The 21,116-nt window shown below is 41.2% G+C and overlaps 1 protein-coding gene across 3 annotated transcripts in view; it reads right to left on the bottom strand.

Moving 5' to 3' along the window:
• Window positions 1-342: 342 nt before the first annotated feature.
• sytl5 (synaptotagmin-like 5) overlaps window positions 343-21,116 on the bottom strand; it is a 33,542-nt gene continuing 12,768 nt past the window's right edge. The window contains exons 2-18 of one of the 3 annotated variants that reach the window (XM_034110621.1): window positions 17,654-17,995; window positions 17,358-17,573; window positions 15,587-15,699; window positions 15,371-15,488; window positions 14,386-14,529; window positions 13,707-13,809; window positions 13,463-13,592; window positions 11,409-11,509; window positions 10,731-10,826; window positions 9,171-9,236; window positions 6,167-6,345; window positions 5,587-5,689; window positions 5,340-5,501; window positions 5,144-5,252; window positions 4,418-4,556; window positions 3,099-3,307; window positions 343-2,490 (exon numbers count right to left, since the gene is read on the bottom strand). In XM_034110621.1, coding sequence (XP_033966512.1) covers window positions 2,348-2,490; window positions 3,099-3,307; window positions 4,418-4,556; window positions 5,144-5,252; window positions 5,340-5,501; window positions 5,587-5,689; window positions 6,167-6,345; window positions 9,171-9,236; window positions 10,731-10,826; window positions 11,409-11,509; window positions 13,463-13,592; window positions 13,707-13,809; window positions 14,386-14,529; window positions 15,371-15,488; window positions 15,587-15,699; window positions 17,358-17,573; window positions 17,654-17,772 — 2,250 coding nt within the window. In that variant the 5' untranslated portion in view covers window positions 17,773-17,995 and the 3' untranslated portion in view covers window positions 343-2,347. Of the gene's footprint in view, window positions 2,491-3,098; window positions 3,308-4,417; window positions 4,557-5,143; window positions 5,253-5,339; window positions 5,502-5,586; window positions 5,690-6,166; window positions 6,346-9,170; window positions 9,237-10,730; window positions 10,827-11,408; window positions 11,510-13,462; window positions 13,593-13,700; window positions 13,810-14,385; window positions 14,530-15,370; window positions 15,489-15,586; window positions 15,700-17,357; window positions 17,574-17,653; window positions 17,996-21,116 lie in introns of all 3 variants that reach the window. The other 2 variants (XM_034110620.1, XM_034110622.1) reach the window with 2 other exon arrangements.

The following is a 21,116-nucleotide window of genomic DNA, read 5'->3' on the forward strand; positions in this document are numbered from 1 at the left end:
CTCTAGTTTGCTTTGTTGCAAAGAGGTCAGATGAATTTATTCATCCATTCATTCAGATCAATAAAGCTCTAAGGCTCAAATATAAATTAAGCCTGAAGTTAGCTTCGCATAAAGGCTAGCCTGGCAATGTTCAAATGTCACCAAAATCAGCCCACCTCTAAAAGTGTTTAGACTAAGCGCGAGGCTGATTTTCGTTTGAGACATTGGCCATTTTTTTCTTGGTTATCAATAAAAACTGATTCAGCATATAAGTATAATTTTCACCTTTTTAATTTAACCTAATCAACCATAAAAATAGTTTTATATTTAGTATATTCTCAAACAAAAAAGGCAAACAGTAAATCTATGGAAAGATGCGTTTATTTCAAAATATTGAACATATTTGGGACAAAATAGGTATGAATACAGTGAGTTTGTTGCTTGGAAACTGGACACAACAGAGATAGTACATGCTGTACATTGAGTTTGAGTAGTCAGGTATTGCACAAGCCTCTCATCTATATATGAGTATGTTGTACAGTGAACACCATGTATTATTACTATAATTGTGCAGTGTCTCACTGTTGTGCTCCAGGAGTTCAGAGCAAATGGTTGGCCAAGGACAAGCGCGACAAAATTGGCATTCCACATGAGAGATGGTGGAACAGGGTTTAACTTGAGAATCGTTTTTGTGTATTTGGTGATTCATCACAGGAGGGTGGAAGGCAGAGCCCCGAGCAACAGGACAAGGTGACGGACTCATGAGGTTCCCCCTGAGAAGAAGACAGCGCTGACTCACTCTGCAACAGGCAGCCTCTGTCTCAGGGATACTGCTCTTAAAATCACATTCTCTAAAATGATGCGATTATCAGTGCTTTATATTCTCTTATTTTGTTCTTCTATCTGTTTTATCTAAGACCATGCAGTTTCCATTATCACACTGATGCAGTGTTACAAATGTACATCAATACTAATCTAAATTGTGGAATTTGTCTAGATATTTCCTCTGACAACCAGAGGTGTAAAGTAACTAACTACAGGTACTCAACATTGTTGGCAACATTTTTGCGTTGAATTCAGTCATCAATCAACAAGACTAGAAGTCTACAGGCATGCCAGCAGCTCAGTAAAGCTATCCATAAAGGAAGCTTTGAGCTACTAATGCTAACATTCTAACAGAAACTATGCTACCATGCTGATGTTTCGTAGTCGTAATGTTCACCGCCAGGTTCACCAAAGTCTTTAATGTACACAGACTGGAAAACATGAATGTCTGTACACAACTTTGTGCCAATTCTATTTTAGTAGATGTTGAGATATTTCCCTTGCTAAATATAAAATATGGACGAAAGTGTTGGACCAATCAAATGTCAGACCGTGCCACAGTGCTGATATCCATAGAGTATCTCGCGTGGCTACACATGCTTGATCACAGGAGGGTGGAAGGAAGAGCCCCAGAGACGTCGCATAGCTCAGTTGTTTCATTTCGTTGTAAATTGAGACGACTTATATTTTAGACTGTTGGTCAGACAATGCAAGCCTTTGAAGTCGCCCACAGCTACAGCAACTTTAAAAACTATTTTCAACAAATGTTTTTTATAAATGATTGATCAAGTAACACAGTCACTTTCAGTCCTAGTTTATTTTAAAATTAGTATATATATATTTACCTCAAGTATAATAATACTAGAGGGCTTAATTTTCATAAAACGATTAAGCTTATAAATAAAAGATGGGTGGAGGGCTACTTCAATGTAGGAGAGATGTAGAAGTTCTGTTACTTGCTACTTTTGTACTTTCCTCAGTAATAATAATAATACAGTTGAACATGAAATAGTCACTTTTCACCTCTGTACACAACTGTTTATAAGCAGATTCATAATGTGCTTCAGACCAGGATGACTGTGGCGTAAAAAAGGGAATGTCTAAGTCTCTCCATTATTGATCTGTGCCTCACAAAATGATTCCCGTCAGCTGTAACTGCATGCAGAAATGACTCAGGTTCATGAATCGCAGAGACAAGGACGGACACATCCGGAATTACACATGTGCTTATTCGGCTAGGTACAGTAAGTTACATACAACACATGTTTTTTTTTCTTCATATACAGCAGTAAACAGCAGTGCTTGGTCAATACTAGATGCTTTTGAGGGCAGGGGGCTTCATGTGGATGAGTGTGTAAGGCATGACTGGCTGAACAGGGCATCTCGGGAGGAAGGAAGTAGGAAGAGGGATGATCTCTGTTGCTCTCAGTCCTGGGCTTTTACTCTGGACCGTTCCACTTCTCCAGACCTCTCCTCCCACCTTCACATCACCTCTTCCTCCCTCATTCATTCTCTTTTATCCTCGTCTGTGCTTAGATCCGGCTCATGTGTTGCAACTTCGCATGCTGGATCGAAGCATCAGAGTACACTCATGAGGGACTTCTGGCTTTTCAATCATGCGTTGCCACAGCCGCTGTTCCTCCCCGTATGAGTCCATCCAGTCAACGTCGTTCCCGTAGCTTTTACCTTGAGCAGAAAAGGGACAAGGACATAAACATTTGTTTTACTTTGTTGGAACTAATAAAGAGCCCGGAGGACATTGACAATCTCTCAACACTGGTTTTGTATAATAGATGAAGTTAACTTTATAACAAATGAAAGAAGCTTGTGCCCTGCAACCATAAGGGACTTACAAGACATAAATAAAGAATAAGTGTTGTTTTTTAAATAAACGTTTCCAGGTTTTGATCATCCGTACGTCAGAATATTAAACAGGGTTTCTGTTGAGCCATTTAATACAAAATAGACACTCAATGTGTGTACAATTCAAAAGAAAAAGGGCCTCACTTTCCACTTCAACCAAATCACAAATCTGGTTTTTTTCCCCTGATATATTGAATATCTGCCAACTTCAAAAGCCAGAGCAAGAATACCAGCTCTAAACTGAACAACAACATTTTTTTCTTGCAGATAAAAAGCATCAGCCTCCTCAGAGTTCCAGTAAAGCTCTTCAGCCATTGGCAAAATGTGCAACGCTTCAGGGGTGTTAACCACCTTATTTGAAATCCTGTGCAATACAGTGACCTTAAAATGTCTCCAACAAGTACTTTTCTTTTCCAGAACTTTGTACACACCTGTGCCAGCTCCGAGCCTGAGCCCTCCCAGGAAGACGTTGCTAGCCAGCGCCTCTTTGTCCCACACGGTGAGCTCCAGGCAGACGTTGTTGAGGTCTCCGGGTTGCAGACCGCAGTAGGTGAAGGTGTGGTTCCACTGCGGGTTCACAGAGCGCCGCTCCACCACCGTCTTGTGCTTGGTTGACTTCTTGCTGTCCGGGAGGAGGTATCTGGAGAGAGAAAAATGTCAGATCTCAAATCACATCTTAAGTAAAACAGAGGCTGGCATAGCAACCCTGATGTTCCCTCTACCAGAGTCAGAAGGTGTAAGGTATTGTTTCTTGTTATCATGGATGGTTTCCTGAACAAGGCTACTGGGTACAGGCCCGGAAACGGCTGGACTGCTTACAATAGAACGGCAATCAAATGACCACAAAGAGACAAAAGAGAAAAACTATAACAAAGTGAAGCTAAATCGTACTAAGAACCACAAATGGCTACCGTTAGGGAAATAATTGACCTAGATACCTAGATATGACGTACAGGACCAACCCTGACGTCTGTTTATCTCCTTTAAGGACACAGGCTGCTTCAGCCATAATGTTATTGTTCCCATTCTGTGACCGGTCAACACTAGGTCACAGATGGTCTGTTGTTGTGGGTGCACTGGGACACTTCCTTCTTTGTTGTTTGTGGACTCCAAGGTATGACATCTTCGAGGCCATAAGCGACGGACGCAAGTGACTCATTGTGCCCAACTGGTTAAACTATCTTATCAAGATATGTTGATTCCTCTCTGTGAAACCAGTTAAATGGGCTAACGAGAGAGAGGTTCTCCAGAATCGACGTGGCAACCACCCGTGCAGTCAGACCGTGGCTGCTGTGACTTGTGATGTGAATTCTCCGGCCGTAACTCCAAATAAACCTCCAGTGTTTGACATCGAAGCTCCTGCTCTACCCTGTCTCCTTCCTGAGTCGGTGACTCCCACTGCATTGATACACAGAGACTTCCCTTACAGCTACTAGTAGATTACATGACATGTTATTTAGCAGACACTTTTACAAAGCAACTAGATACAGCCGTGCAACACAACCACACTGTAACACATAACAACCACGAAGAAAACCAGAACAGCCACAGAGATTGGCAAATCAAAACACAAGAGAAGCTGTAAAGCCGCAAACAGTTGCAAAACTACAGCAGAAACTAAAACATAAAGAGAAGCAAAATGACCACAAAGACACAATAAAAAACAAATGAACCCCAGTTCTTTAAAACCGTTTCCCAGCCTGGCCCCCATCCAAAAGTTTCCAACCCGCCCCTGAATGCAGCGTCTCACCCTTTCACAAAAGGATCTGAAGTTCCTCCAGACTTGACTGCAGTCAGGTTTTTGGCTCCTTTGACCAGCAGCTCGACCATGCCCCCTTTAGGCAAAGTGAAGCTGCTCGGCTTCTTGCTTTTCAGGAAGCCTTTCTTTACTGATGGAGGAGGGAAGAAAGAGAATACTTCAATTTCAAAGGCTTTGGTTTGTTTACATAAAGAACATGTTTGCTCCACAAACATGTACCTTCTTGGTACAGATGCTAAGCACATACACCCAGGACATGTTCTTGTGATTATAAGCATGTATGTGTTGTCCTTTAAAAAAGAACACCTACTGTATATTTAACCACAACTAAATAAATTAAATACACAGGCAGCATCAGTGCAATTCGGGACTATTTCGTTCATCCCTGCCGCATCCTAGCAGCAGCAATTAAAAATGTAACTGAGTTGAAAAGTTATGTTTCACTCTGCTAACAAGCAGCCTTTCAGTGGCAAGTCACTCATTATTACAAACTCCCGTTGTGCAGGCAATTCGTGGTCAAACTAAAGCCAGAAAAACTTTACTTTAATTTCTAGTAGAGGTCAGAAAGTTTCCCAACAAAGTTTTGTAAAAAACAAGATTAAAAGATCTGGCCATCTTTTGAGGTACTTATTCAAGAAGTTTTTCACACAATATGAGATACAGTTACAGCATGATAAATAATGTGATATATCATGGTCATCACAGTGATGAATGTACCTTGTACTTGGTCCAGGGGCAGCGTGAGGTTCTTCTCTGCAGGAATGTACTTCAACACGACGGTCAGCTCTCCTTTATACTGCATGGTGCAGTCTATATTGCTCTCCACCTACACAATCATCATTCACAATTACAAAGAAGAAGGAGGAGAAGACAACAACGAGATGCTTGGCAATGTGCTGGTTGTGGTTTCTACCTTAGGCTGCAGAGTGTACCAATCCTCCATCTGGGAATCAAACTCCCAGGAGTCAAAGGTCAGCTCCACCTCTCCCAGGAAGCTGTTGTGTCCGAAGCGGTCGTGGTGCCACACGGAGAGCTGCAGGGTCCGAGTCTCCAGCTGCGAGTGGCTGATCACGTACTGCACAGGAATAACAGGGGCTTCATTATTTAAAATGTTTGAATTCAGCAACTTGAAATCACAGAATACTGTTGTAAGTATCTACCCTCAGATTCTCATTGAAGACAGGGTTGATGGTGTTGGCCTTGATGCTCGTCTTCCTCTTGCTCTGTCGTGATGTGTCTGGCAGCAGGTACGTCTTCACATATCTGACAGGAGAGAAACACGGTGGCTCAGTCTGCTCCTCAGATGGAGACGGACACCATTAATCCTTGCTTATACGAACAACGTAAATGATCAGTGGCCCTGTTTTCTTTCAGTCAATATTGAACGTGCAAATATTTAAGACATTTTTGACAGCAAAATGAAATGGAAATAATAAATCGATATAAATACTAGCTATACAAATACTGTTAAACACTATATATAAAACCCTGTCGATAACACTTGAACTAATCCTTGGACTTAACTGGTGTATATACAGTAACAGTAAGAATATAAAACCAAGATTCAAGAACAACATAAATAATAAACACAAAAAAAAGATAAATCTTTTATACTAAAAAGAGCATTTGAACTGTAAGGCTTAGATTTTTAAGCCAGCATTAGGAAAAAAACAGTAAATGGACCTTGGAGTGAAATTGTTTTTTAACCTACTAGTCGTGAGTGTTATTTGTTTTTCTTACGAGTCCGTGCGCTGCCTCCTCTCGTCTCCGGTTGCCAGGTTGTGGCACTCCTTCACCAGGACGTTGAGGGCACCAGTTTTGTAGCTGTAGCTGATGTTCAGCAGGATCTCTCCGCTCACCCGGGCGTTGCCATAGTCACCAGTCTCACTGTACATGCTCATCATGCTGTTTATACTACTCTGTTGGGCGAAGACCGGAGAGAAGAGAGGGTGAGATGTTAGAGGTGGAGAGGTCAAGGAGAGTTGAACAGGTGTGGAAAGCAAAAAATGACAAATAAAGAAAACATCTGAAGTAACGATGAACGCTGATGAATTACGGCAGAAATAAAGCAACCTTAATGAATTTGAATCTGTGGTAACGCATGTCACGTCAAAGTGATTGTTAGGATTTTAAAGGGGGTTGTATGAGGTACTTGTTTGTAGTGACCGTAAGCAAATGAACGTAGGCAAGCCCCGACTATGGAGAAACTAAGCAATATGTATATTGATATATTTAATATATAATTTCACAGCTTTTCCTTGGCGTCAGACATTTCTGACAGGGAACCTAACATATAACCTTTTATATCCATTTATGGTCTTGCCACCAGACTCCATTGACGAAAAAGTAATTTGAACTTGATGCACACAGAGGTAGCTAGTCTAAAGCTGCCTCGAAATATATTTTGTGTTTTTTAGGGTCTTAAAGAGACAGAAAAAATAAAACAAAGTTACCGATCAGCGCAAAGGTAGACTATCAACTATTACATTTCTGTCAGGTTAAACCACTGTTTTAGTCAATGGAATTTGGTGGCTTTATGTACATCTGAAAATAATCTAAAAATGGCCCACAATCAATCTGGTTTATTAAGATTAGCCTTTATTTTAGGGGGACAAATGTGTTTTTTGGGATACCCCCTTCCACAGCAGTACATCCTGTTCCTGAAGTCATGTCTGTTTCCCTTGAGTGGTGGTGAATAGTGCACTGACTATGGAGAGGAATCTTATACAACCCATCTTCAAAACATCCAAACTATTCTTTTAGAGTAAGGCTCATGCCCTTTAGAATACCATCTGTGCCCACAGGCGGTCCAATACTGCAGACCTCAGAGTTCATGCGATTCAAAGGCCTCTTGCACTCATAGGGAAAATTATATTGGATATAAGAGAATGTGAGCACTGCTCTTAGGGAAGCTTGCCTGGATAAAAAAAAGGTTTTCAACATCTGAAATAAAAAATAAGTTAATAATCTGTGCTTGGGTCTAAAAAATAATCATAGCAGGATGGATGGTGAATTATTCATTTTGGGAATGAGTTTTTAAAGGTGACTGCATATGAAAGGATTTGCGATAAATCAGAAAACTTGACTACATTATTTCTTTCATGAATTAACAAGAGCAAGGGTGAGGTGGAAGAATATTAGGGACACTGATTTCCATTTGGGATTTATGCTTCTGCAGTTTCACTCAGTATATTGTGATTCTTCCTTTTCTTTTTCTCTAAAAAAACTCTGATAACTATGTTGATGTTTTGGTTTCAATCTGAAAGCAAGTAATACTGCAACTCATAACTATTTCTTATTGATAAACCTGTCAATTATTTTCCTAATTTTAAAATCGTTTTGTGTTTTAAAATACCAAATGACCTCTTTTTTCGAAATCCAGAACCTATTAAATGTATTTTTACATATTATGTCATGTAAATGTGGTACATAATCAGAATTTATGTAGTGGAGCTAAGAAATGTAGGATTGAAAAATTATTTTGACAACTCATTGCTTCGCTCAAGAGAAAAACATGTTGTCAAATAATAAACAGATTACATAAAAGGAAGGAAGTGTAAAACCTGACGAAAAAACTGTAAATTAACATAAACTCAAAAGACAAACAGGTAAAAGAAAGTGAAAACACTTTGTAAGAACAGTGACAGTATGATATAACCAGTAACATCCAGAAAGTTATCTTTACATTTTCTCTCCAACAGTGAGTGTGTCGGCCTGAGGCAGCACCTCCTGAGTTCATATAGACTACTAAATTAAAGTGCTTGGAGAGCATATTCCTCATACTGTGTACCTGCAGAACCTATTTCACCAACAAAAGACTCTAAATTAGTAAAAGCACAGCAGGTAGTTTTGTCCGACACACAAGTGTTGTAGCTCTTGACAGGATTTAACTGGTATAATCCACTCTAAATAATATTTCTATATGAAAAGTGTTGAGGAAAGAAAGAAAGTGAGAATTGAGCCACGCTGTGCATCTTCTGCTGGAAAATCTACCGCACTTTAATCCTGCTGGGAGCCAGTGTGATTAATGACTACAACAATAATGAGGAGCTTAGACTGAAGGGAAGAAGGTGTAGCTAACATCACATTAAGCAAAGCCAAACTTAACATAGTGGTATATTCAGGAAACCTCAGCATACATTAATGAATTCTGTAGGTGTTTATTTGCTTTTCTGCTGCATGTTGACCAGGGCTGGGCGATTGTTCAGTATACTCATTTATAGTCTTTCAATGGAACCATATTGTGTTGAAATCCTATATCAAGATGTCGTGATACACAATAAAGTTGTTGTGATATAGAAAACTAAAAAGGTGTTCGTTGCATAATAATAACTTAGAATGTGAAACAAACTCAAAGGTTGGTTAAAATAAATTATATTATTATATAACAGGAGTGTGCTTTATTCGTTCAGCTTTATTGTTTAACTCCTGCACCCCACACACAGGAATTTATGGGAATACTTCAGTGTTGTTAAATCAAACTAATGTCCCAATCGGAATACTCTTCATTTGTGTGCATGTAAACTATGTAAACATGGCCAGCATTTTAGAAATATTTTCCTGAAACATTATTTATTGAATTACAAAAAAACATGCAATAGTGTCTGTAGCCATGATATATGTTATTATGAAGATTAAAAAATGATGTATATCTTGATAGAAGAGTTTGGTCACATCGCCTAGCCCTGATTCTCATTGTTATAATGTGGTGAATATAAATGCATGCAGAAACGTTGAATCTTACGGTCTCAGCGTCCGAGTCGGGGACATTGAGGTGCCCCCACCTCCTCTCTGAGCCCGGGGTGGAACACTAGCAGCGATTCATTTATGAGATAACAGGGGGGCAGGAAGGAAGGAGAGAGAGGAGAAGGAGAGAGATCTGAGCTCTTTGATGTGTTAGTGATAAAGACAGACCCCGAGCACAGACCCCCCTGGCCCCCAGGAGGAGCTGCTCAAACCCTGTCTGCAGCAGCACAGCATAAACCACATTACATACGGTTACCATGGTGACTATCAGATGGAACCACAGAGATAACAACTCATCTGGAACCAGCAAACTGAACACACATACACACACACACACACACACGAGTGAAAGTATTCCATATAGTTTACTATGTCTATGAAATCATGATATATACTGTATATAAAGATTTGTATATATTATTTTATATATTTAAGAGTGATGATAGAGACTGACATATTACCAGCAGGTTTTTATTTGTGTTTTTGAGTCGTGATAACTGCTGGATGGATTTAATTTTCCATCTTGTTTTACGACCAAAACAACATACTAAACTACAGAAGCCCTGAGAGGCACGAGAAAACAAATTATGTTTTTTTTTCTCCCAGAATGAAAATAAAGGTCGAACCAATGACAGAAATGGCACTGTTACATAAATGGCACCAACTTCAGTTGTGCTTTTATCATCTATCCATAGCCCTGCGTGAGGTGAAGCATGCAACAGTGGGCCGAGTACATTAAAGCGCCATTCAACTTCAGGCTATCTGCATAATGTCCCTCATCACCTCCCTCCACTTCCATTCATACTGAAAACAGAGGATCGGTGACGGCTGTTAGTCACTTATGAGATGACATGGTAAATGTCAGACAGGCAGGACGTCGGCCTCGCCTGTTTATCTGTGAGGATCTTTACACAAACACACACACACACCGAACAAAGACCATGGTATGAGTCAGGACATAAGCCAATTATTCAGGCCATTTTAATAACTAGACTAAGTACCCAAGTGTAAACATGGTAATCAAAGACAACCAATTTAAGATGCGTGTGATCACCGACACCCAGAGACACAAATCTAAACGCTCGGGCACAAGTTAAGTTGGGTAGTGATATAATATGTAGGTTTTTCTGCTTAAAATACTACATACTACTAGGATATACAAATACATAGTAGTCCTGAAGGCAGCAGTTGTCCCAAAGTGTGCAGCAGCAGAGGAAGGTGTTCGTGACACACACTGCCCCAAAACACACGCTATGTTTACTGAGTCAACAACAGAGCAGACACCTGATACACACATCAGGTGATGAAGAGTCTATACATGTGCATGTTATTACTGTGTGTGAACATACAGGACTTCCAAGAATCTCTGTTTGTTTTATTTGGGGGGGAATTTTTGCCTTTAAATGACAAAGGACAGTGTACACATAGAGAAGAAAGAGAGGGTATGACATATAAGTCCTTAATTGAACCTGAAACATTGCTGTTATACGGCATACAGTGTATACAATCGGCTTCTATGACACTCTTACATTTGTATTAGTTTGAACACAGGTTTTACCGATGAGAGTGCGTTGCTGATGCGCCGGCTGGGAGCCTTGCTGTGAGCAGACATCAGGGCATCGATGTCTTCCTCTGCGTCCTCATCAGAAAACTCCTGCGGATGACAGCATTCAGATTTAATCAAAAGGGGAGGTTGGTACGGGAAGCTGGCCAAAGTATCTTTGTACGTTATACAGCAGCTCTGTGTGGGAGGATGCAGCCAGCTCCCATAAATTCAACCAGACAAGGCGGGACAGAGTGTGGCAATTTGTGTAGTCGCGTGAAATCACAATGTCATTGGGTTTATAGTAAACCTGTGATCATGAATGGATGAGTGAATATAAAAATGTGTGCGAGTGCCAGCCCGTTGAATGCAAATTAGCACAAAGACAAAGCAGCTCTATACCGACCATCAAATCCTCCACCTGTTATCAGCCTACAGACGTTTAGATGTTTCTCATGCTCTTTGAAGTGACATTAACATTCAACTCCAAATGTGATGCTTTACTTTGAGGTCACAGATCCTGAACTCGATATGGACACATGGTTTAGTAGCTGTATGTACTCCAAAAAGAGACTGAACAATCTAACAGAATGTGTGCTTCTGCTGGATTTGTGGTCCTGTGGTGAATGTGCTAATTTGTGATCAGTGTGCAGAGATTCAGCTGAAGGACAAAGACGGGATGATGGTGCTCACAGATTCGTTTAGGCCGGGGACGGAGCGGCTCCTGAGACTGAAGGCGTCCTCGCTGGGTTCAGACCCCGCTGCTGACAGGTCCATCTCTGAGCGGCTGTGATCTGGTGCAGAGAGGAGAGAGGGAGACGGGGCGAAGCAGAGGAGGAGAGAAGAAAAATAAATGTTTCCAAGATGCGGTTTGAAGGGAGCGAGGGGCTGGAAGGCAAACACAGACAAAATGCAAACAGACAGTAAAAGAGAGCGGAGAAACTAACGATTATAACTAGTTATCTGGACCATGATAACACTCCATATAATGTGCAAGAAATGCAGCTTGTAACATATAGTCAAAGTGCCCAGTTAGAGCATTGGTGTTAAAATGCCTGATCTGAATAATATTTTTCATAAATAAACAATGTCTGAGGCTAGAGATTAAAGTGTCCTTATCATCCTCTGTATGGAGAATGTAAGCCCTACCCTAGAGACACAGATGAATACTTGTAAAGGCCCGTCTGAATTATTACTTTATGTCTCATGACACCCTCCGAAACCAACCGATGAACTGTTTTCCATTTAACCACAGGGGGCTGATGATGGTGATTTAAGGGCTGGTACAATCAGAGCTTATATTGAGGTTGTCGAATAAGCCTTCAAAGCAAACAAACATGCAAGAAAAATCGTATGTTTGAATAAAGTGATTCATTAAAGGTGGGGTAGGTAAGTTTGAGAAACCGGCTCGAGATCGCTAGAATTTGAAAATACACAACCGGAGAAAATCTGCCACTTCCTTATAGAGCCCCTCCTCCAACACACACATGAACGCGCACATGACCAATGAGGGCACGAGATAAGTTTGTGCCCCGATGGAAGGCTGACAGGCAGGTAGGCCGTAATACTGTAAAAAGTACGATTTCTTGTCAAAGCACTTAAGATATTCATTGCTATCAGGATGTTAAGAGCATTCCATGGAATATAACAAAAAGTGTATCTCGAGCCGGTTTCTGAAACTTACCTACCCGACCTTTAAATGAGTGTGGCTTGTGGTAGCATATTTCTATGTTAATTATAATTAACTATTTTTTGTATTTATAATAGGGATAATAAGGTCTGACACATCTGTAGCCGTGAGTGGACCTTTAACCACAGTAATCGTAGCCACTTCAGAAAAACTCGACACACTCCTGAGCCGTTACTAGTAGAGATAAAGGCTCTGGCACTGGCTTTCACACCAGCGCTTTTCTCTTTCTAGCTCCGAGCGGGAGCTTTTCTGGTTCAGCTCCGGTTTCCCTTTTCTGCTCCCGCTCTGTTCACACCGCCCAGAGCTGCCGCTGCTGCGTCATGAGGGTCACCGTTTACGTGCCTGCTTCATAAAATCCAAACCGCGCGGAAATCCCTCACATCGACAACAACAACAATGGCCGATTGTATTGAAGCGCTGTTCGCTTCGGTTATCCTCTTACGGAACGAAATGGCAGGCAGGCATCGGACGACTTTACAAGGGACGACTTTACTTGGAACTTTACAAACATCACACGCAAGCATTTTGTTGTTGTTCAGGAGGCTGATCCCGCCCATGCCCCTTCCCCCGCCTTGACGTAAGAGAGACGTAAGCGACGCCGCATCTTAGCTCCGAAGCTCTTGCCTCTAGACCGACCATTTTTTGGGGCTGGAAGTGAACCGGATTCCTGAGCTAAGAGGCGGCGCCTTTGCGGTGTGAACAGGAAAAACCGGTACTTTTCAGGTTCCAGCTCCGAGCCGGAGCTGAAAACGCGTTGGTGTGAAAGGGGCATGAGAGACAAATTGGAAGAGATTATACTTTAGAGTTCAACAGAAGAGCAGCAGATAGACAGAGTGGAGTAATGTAATAGTGGTATTTGTGAAGATGTGACATTTGCTCCGGACAGAAGTAGAATTTTGTCCTTTACAAGATTTACAAGTTAGCAAGCAGAGAGCTGGGAAAGAGCCGAAACAGTGATTTAAAAAAACAATGGTTGAGCACTATGAAGCTGTGTGGCAACAGCAGGAGCTCAAGGTGAGTCAAAAACACAAAGTGAGTGTGTGCTGTAGTGAGGTACCTGATGAAACTGAGGCTCGGGACACAGAAATGGTCGGGGTCCCTGAATCCTTCCTCTCATGGCCGGTAGCTTTTGTCTCAGGCACACTGTCACTGGAGTTTACACTGGCAACGCTCTCTGCTCCATCAGGCTGTGTGCACACACAAATCAAACACACCCAAGCTGTTAAAACAACAATGAATCTGCCTAGTTGTCCCTGGTGTGTTGTTGTTTGTGTGCTTGTGTATGATTTGCTGACCCTGACCCTCCGGCTGTCGCTGGGAGTGGAGGATCTGTCCGGAGTGTGTGAGCGCAGGTTGTTGGGTATGGTGGGAACCCCCGAGGACTCCAAGGCCACCACACTGCCCCTGAGAACCAGAGAGAAACCTGTCATCGACAAGTTTAACACCACAGACATTTAAAGTGGAAACTTTTAGTCATCAAGGACTGAAGTTGTACCTGCCTGATGCTCTTTGGCTGCCTAAATAAAAGGCACTCAGAAATCAAGACATTTTTTAATGTGATTGAGCTTTCATGAACTGTCAAGGATATCTCTGGATTTTTATTTTATGTTTGTTTCTTCTTTAGTCATTGAACTGCTTTGCCTTGAGGCCTGGAAGTGTTTAATTTTCAAAGAGATATCACCCAGTTTTGAGATAAGTAAAATACACAAATGTAAATAAGTAAGTAAATACACAAATGTGAAGTCTCTATTGACACTGACTGTGTCAGTGCTGAGAGATTGATTATTTGTATAAAAATCATGTTTAAAGCTTAAAGTGAATTGCTCTGACACAGCAATGATATCATTGGCATTACTTTTGTGTCTTCGGTTTTGTTTTCATTTATTTCTCAGTAGATCTTTGTGTGACTGTGTTTGATAATAAATAAATATACACTTTGAAATGATTATATGTCTGTTTGTGACTCGTGGGGATGGACACCTGTTTGAGCGTGGACTCGGAGCAGAGCAAACACTTCGCACACTTTGAGCGTCTCCATCCAAAACCGTGTTGACACTGGCGATGTCAACTCCGTTCTCCGGCTTCATGGCCTTTCGGTTTGCTTTTTTCTCCATCTTCATCCTTCTACACACACGCACAAAAAGAGTCTTTTATTTTCAGTATATTTATCTTAACTCAACAAACAGCAAAAGGAAATCTAGTTAAAGAGGAACGTACAATCAAATTAACTCAATTGTTTTAAATTATTTTCACGAAGGTTGTTTTGTTTCCCGTTTTTTCCTATTTCTTGAAGTTAGCCGGATGACTAAAATGTTATTCTACATTGTAGTCAACTCCGACAATGCTGCAGAGACAAGGTTGGTTAATCAGTTGGTCTAACACTTTGGTCCTGACTAACGAATCCCAATATCTACGGGATGGACTGCCACAACTTCTGTTACAGGCATATACAGCTTTATGTCTTTATATGATCAATTATGACCAAATACCTGCAAGATTGTCCATCACTACTTTTTTCTGAATTTGGATGCACATTCTCATTCTAATGCAGATTTCAATAACTAAACTTTGTGTTGTAAAATGCATTTTGTGTGTGCATATTGCTTCTCAGTCTGAATCACTGTGATGCCTTCAGGAACCATCAGTGTGCAGCCGAGAAGAGGAGCAATGCTAGCCTACACAATTCAATTACTGCTGTTCTGCTCGGCCAGATGTATTTCCAAATGCATTCAGGGTCTCTGTTAAATCAAATAAACATCCAGCTGATCGTTCTAATGCCTTTGTACTGAAGTGAGTCCTCAACACACTGCTGATTTCTATCACATAATAGTTTGAGTATATTTTACACTGTCTGCTCTCTGCTTACATCTTACTGCATATTTTATGAGAGTAAACATTTTAATTCAGAATATATGTTTGCATGAACATAAATTGAGCCGTTTTGTTCTGTATTTCCACTGCTTACCCTTTCCTCCTGGCCCCATCCACAATGTTCAGTACAGCATTTCTTTTGGATTTGGGGGTGTCGGATTTCTCTGGCTCAGAAGTGGCTGACAGGTTTTCTGTCGACTTTATGTCTGTGACTGGTGATCAAAAACATCAAAAACATTAATGAAAATGTCCTGCACTACTTCAAATATCATTATTGTTTGGGTAACAGAGCATTAGAGGTGTTACTCACTGGTCGGGCTACTCAGGATGGTCTGTTTGATCACGTCACCGCTCGGCACTCCCTGCTCGAAGCGCTTTGACCGCTCCTCCAGGAACCATTCACCCGTCACCACCTTCAGCTCCCTGCAAATGCAACGCCCGCCTCACTCAATATACACGAAACATACCAAAGCGTTGGGATATCATAAATCAGTAAATTACTTGGGATATGTGTTCAATAAGTTAAAAAAAAGACTACAATAGGCGCATTCACACCGCAGCACTTTTCCCACAAAGGTTCATGAGAACTTAGTTCATGAGAACTCTTTAGTTCTCATGAACTAAGTACAGATCGCGTTCACACCGGAATAAATCCCTGGGGGAGGATTAGGCAAATAAAGCCGCTGACGTCACTTCTTCTTCTTCTGCTTTGGGTTTACTGGGAGGCCGCAAACCACTTCACGGTGTATACTGCCGCCCAAAGTCCCCGGCCGGAAGTCCCCGGAGTCCCAGCAGCTTCTACTGAAGCCTTCCGAGTAAATCGCTAGAACGCCGACACCTCCTCATCTCCACCGCTCCCATGTTTTATTTTGCCATAAATTAGTCTCTCTGCGTTTCTGCGCTGGGCTAATGCTAATAATGCTAATGCGAGGATAATAAAATTGCGGCTTCACAAAACTTGTTGGGAGTTTTACGGAGCGTGGTTTGCAATCCGCCCAGCCAATCAGACATAGGAACCTTTTTCTCCCACGAAAGTCCCTGCTCTCTAGCAGGGACGGAAAAGGGTGTGAAAAGGTTCTCATTAACTCATTTTAGTTCCGGCTCTTTTTGGTGTGAACGCAACATTTCGGAACTATATCGTAACTAAAGTGGGAAAAGTACTGCGGTGTGAACGCACCTATTGAGTTTTTTTACAAGCATGTAGAATACAATTGAATACCCGTTTCACCGTTATAACAAAAGATATGAAGGAAAACCAGTAGGTAATATAGCATTTATCTCTTACGCAGGTCTTAACATCACAATATTATCAGAACTCACCAGCTGTGTGCTACATTAATTCCTAATCATATCCTAAATGGTGGAATGAGCTCCCCATTGACATCAGGACAGCAGAAAGCTTCGACTCCACTTCGAGCGATAGAACTATTAACAAAGCACTTATATACTAATAAAGGACTGGCTTACCTAAAGCCAGTTGAGTAGCACTTGAAATGTTTGTGCTCTATGAAACCTGATGTACTTATATGATTCTGTTTTCTTCAAGTTTGTATTTTGTTGGTCGAACGCACTTATTGTAAGTCGCTTTGGATAAAAGCGTAATGTAATGTAATATCATTAATCATGACTTTCTCCTGGATAACAACATGGAAATGGATGGATGATTTTTCTGCATATGTTCTTTAGCCCTAGGTTTCTTGTGTAGGTGTATAGAGCTAAAACATTTGCATGCTATGAGCAGGAGAGCCAAAGTTTAACAAAGTTTTACTTCTTGCACTTACAGACTCAAAAACATCTTGTAGACATAGTGTATTTGTTGTATAGGCTACTGGCTGCAAAGAATGAATTTCCATCTCTGCTACTTCCGGGATTGATGGTATTTTAACAGACACCACAAACAATATGTTTAGTTTGGTGGATTATTCTTTAAAGCCATGTAGAAGATGGCAGCCCTGAAACACCCAAGGCCCTCACAGACAAATGGAGACAGTGTGTCGTTAACTATCTGATGCTAGCCATCTGGAGTCCATTCCTCTTCTAAACACTAAGCTGTTCTGGTCCTTGGCGGGCATGGCACTTACGAAATCTTGGCACAAATGCTACACCTCCACTGGCGTGCTTTCGGAATTGAAACCCGGCAGTCATTGCAGACGCGCAGCTGACACTCCTCGCAGAGATCCCCACGGTCAAAGATAAGTCCCAAACTCTTGAGACAGCGAGCGCACTCTCGCTCCCCGAGCTCCTGTTGCCGACGGGACCCTTTTCGTTTGATTTCCAGCAACTCATTTTTCAGCTTTCTGAGGGAAAGAAAGGAAGAAGGGGCATTAAGGAAACTGAGTGAGATGAACAGTTTAAAAGGTGATGCTGAAGTACTTACCTTATCCTCTTCTCCTCACGCTTCCTCAATTTCTCATCTTTCTGCAGCACCTTCAGGATCATGTCTCTCTCATGTTCCAGCAGATAGGAGAGGTTCAGATCCTCCCCGACCTGCTCCATTGGTCCTTCAGTCTACACGCTGCCGGTGAAATCAGCCGAGCAAAGATGTTGCATTGAGGAGGTTTAGAGAGAACTACATTATGCTGGAAAACGCTTTCAGTAATTTTCGGCTTGAGATTGGATCACTGGCATGGTCTGAACTTTGTCCCTCCAGTGTTTCAGTGTGATCTCCTCTGGTCTTCTGTTTCTTCAGGCTGACTAGAGGGGACCCCTCTCAGGAAGCCTATATGACAACAGACACAAGAAAAAAGCTAGTAAAACTTGGCTGGCATTATTAAATTGCTTTTTTTATGCCAGCGTTAAAAATACAATTATTATAATACAAAAATGATTGACAGGATTTCATGAGGAAGCAAATAATTAGTGGACATTTAAAAGCTCCACAGAAGCTTAACAAGCACACAATTAGACTCCAAGCCTGACATTCAGAGCACAACACCCACATGTCTCAGCTTCTCATTGCAGAGATCTATCTTTTCCTCATTTAATGACTAGACTTGTTCTAATTACCTGCACACCTGCGTGCCAAAGCACACATCCACATAATATTAATTGGGATTTGGAGACTTTTGCTCGAAAGAGTCTGACATTTTAGCTATACGAGTGGCGAGGCTGTAGGGATGGAAATGTCAGTATGTCTATCCTCAACTCTGGTCTAGACTAAATATATTAACAACTATCAGTTAGATGGAGCAGCAGTAGAAGCATAAAACAACCCAACGTGACCATGATGAGGGCGGACATAGATGGAAATATTTCCTGAGAGGCTGATGGGGGAATAAAGTTGAAGGATCTAAAAGATTATAAACTTTTGAGAAAAACATTCAGGACTGGAGCCCAGTAGACACCCGCCAGGTACGTGTGAAGAATATTTAAAATGTCCAGCAAAACATTTAACATTTAGCTCAAGGCGTTTCTGTTTCTGATAAGTGCAGAGACACATTTTAAACCGTTTGTAGTTCAATATCTAATAAAAGCACATATGGACAGGAGGAGCTGGGGATTAAACCACCTTATATTTAATATCTCTATAACATTAGATACAGCTGCCTGTATTATGACAAATTCGCCATAGGGAACAGTGTGAAATGAAATGTTAGTCCTACTGTAGCTGTGCTGGAGAATTGCTAAGTGTCCCTGATGCCCCTTTAAGTCAGATAAATGATTTGATTTGAATGCTACACATGAACACACACCGACACAGAGTCAATTATCAATCTAGCTGCAGTGCCTGATCAAGTGCACTGCAGTGAATAACCTGATTGGCACAAAAATGGCTTTCCGTGCCGTCTATAAAAATCGACCATGAAGATCGGAAAGTAATAAACATGGGGTTATATGAGCCACTGAGGGACACAATTCTGCAAGAGCTTGTGCTGATGAAGTCAGGAAATAAAAATTGAATGGAGTGGAGGGATATGCATAAGCCCACACCAGCCTCCTTCAGTCCGTATTCATTACTGTCCCTTTCATCCTCGTCCTTTCTTCTCGCTTTACATGAATTAGCACTAACGAACCGGCAGACTTCATCTCAGCTTCATGTGCAACCAAAAGCACACCATGACATCAGCGATTATGGCATTTTAAACTCAACTGCAGCTGCATTGTAGCCAATGAAAAAATGTTGCTTCACCTTTTGCTTTAGATGGGGATTTAATAGAAAAAATACAAATGATATACAGAACAGATGCAGCTCTGTCAGGCACATTGGGCCAGAGCAATGCTGAATGCTAATGTCAGCATGCTAAAACAATCACAATGACAATGCTTACATGCTGAGGTTCCCTATCATCTTATTTCACTGTTAGCTTTCACATTCGCAATTAGCACTAATCATAACATGCAGCTGAGGCTGAAAGGGTGACTCATTTAGTAGGTACTTGGTAATAGTGGACACTTTTGACTTGATGTTGGCACTGGATGGATCTATGAATAACGTTTCACTCTTAACCACAAATGTCAAACTTATGGTGGAAGGAGAATAAATCCCTCTAAAAATGCAGTGCCAATTACTTCTGTACATCTTGAGATATTATAACTAGGACAGCAGTGATGGAGGACTGACCTTAGAGCCAGAGAAGCTAAAATACCTACCTTTGGTGTAATTTGTAGCTTTCTTATATTCTGTCTTTCTGACCTGCAATGTTTATTGTTTGACATAATGATACTGTGACTTACTCACTGGACTGCCAGTTGTCCTCAGAAAAACACTCTGTACCACAAATATAACACAATATCACTTCAAAGATCAAAAGTCAGTACACAACCTGGATTGAAATGTAAGATTAATCTTAAATGTTTTAAGATATATTCAAATCAAATGTAAATATACAATTTGCCAGTTTATTAGGTGCACTTAATTATAATGTCAGGTGAAACTTTTTTAAGAAAGCTGTTGAAGATATTTGTAAATCAATTATTTAGTTGGCCCGTATTCATATAACTATGATAAAAAAGATCTTATTTTAGGGTATAACATGAAAAACATTACGCATAATAATAAGCATATATTTGAATCAACAACACAAATGAAATGATAACCTTCCTGAGGCTAGGAAGTGTATTGCACTGCATTGGTTTGAATTGCAGGTTTAATAAACTGGAAAGTAGTTGAGTATGTAAAGCAGAAAGCTAAAACCACACAGAAGATCCTGGCAGCCAAGCAACTGTGCCACCCGATACTGCTGTGCTGACGTACGGCTGACTTGGTCAACAACATCTATAAAGCAAAACTAATATTTATCTGAGCATCTCTCATACAACAGTCATGTTGAGAGAGCACAACAGTATCTCAGAGTTTGTATTGTGCTGCAGTAGGCGTGTGTCCCTCTCAGTCCTCCCTGAGCACACACTGCACACATTCCCGCTCTCTGCCCTGAGCAAACACCAGGCGGTTCAACTCTGGCTTCTGTGCAGAGGAAACACACTCACACTTCAGCTCTGCACTAATACTGAGCCCAGAGGAAAGCACAGTGACTCATTTTGCTTTCTTAACAGTCAGGGAAGGTTTCTCTCTTTTCCAGAACATCTTTCAAACCTATAATGGATCGTTTGTCACTGAGTCAGTTCTCCTCCCAGGACATCTGGCCAGAGCCACATGTGGTGTGCTCTGTGTTTCGTAACTCTGGCATTTTACCACCAGCCGGTCTGGTGTTTCCTGCAGGTGGTCGGACAGCAGAATCAATCTGCCAATTAAAGACCACATGTGTGCTGGGAGAAGCGGAGCTCCACTTGGCAGTGAAGCACAGTAGACATGAATGAGAAATGTACTTGGGATAATCCATTAATTATTGGGAAAACAAAGGATCAGAAACACTTTCAGAAACCAAGGTCACACGATGGCT

Source organism: Pseudochaenichthys georgianus, chromosome 21, assembly GCF_902827115.2.
Source record: "Pseudochaenichthys georgianus chromosome 21, fPseGeo1.2, whole genome shotgun sequence".
NCBI lineage: Eukaryota > Metazoa > Chordata > Actinopteri > Perciformes > Channichthyidae > Pseudochaenichthys > Pseudochaenichthys georgianus.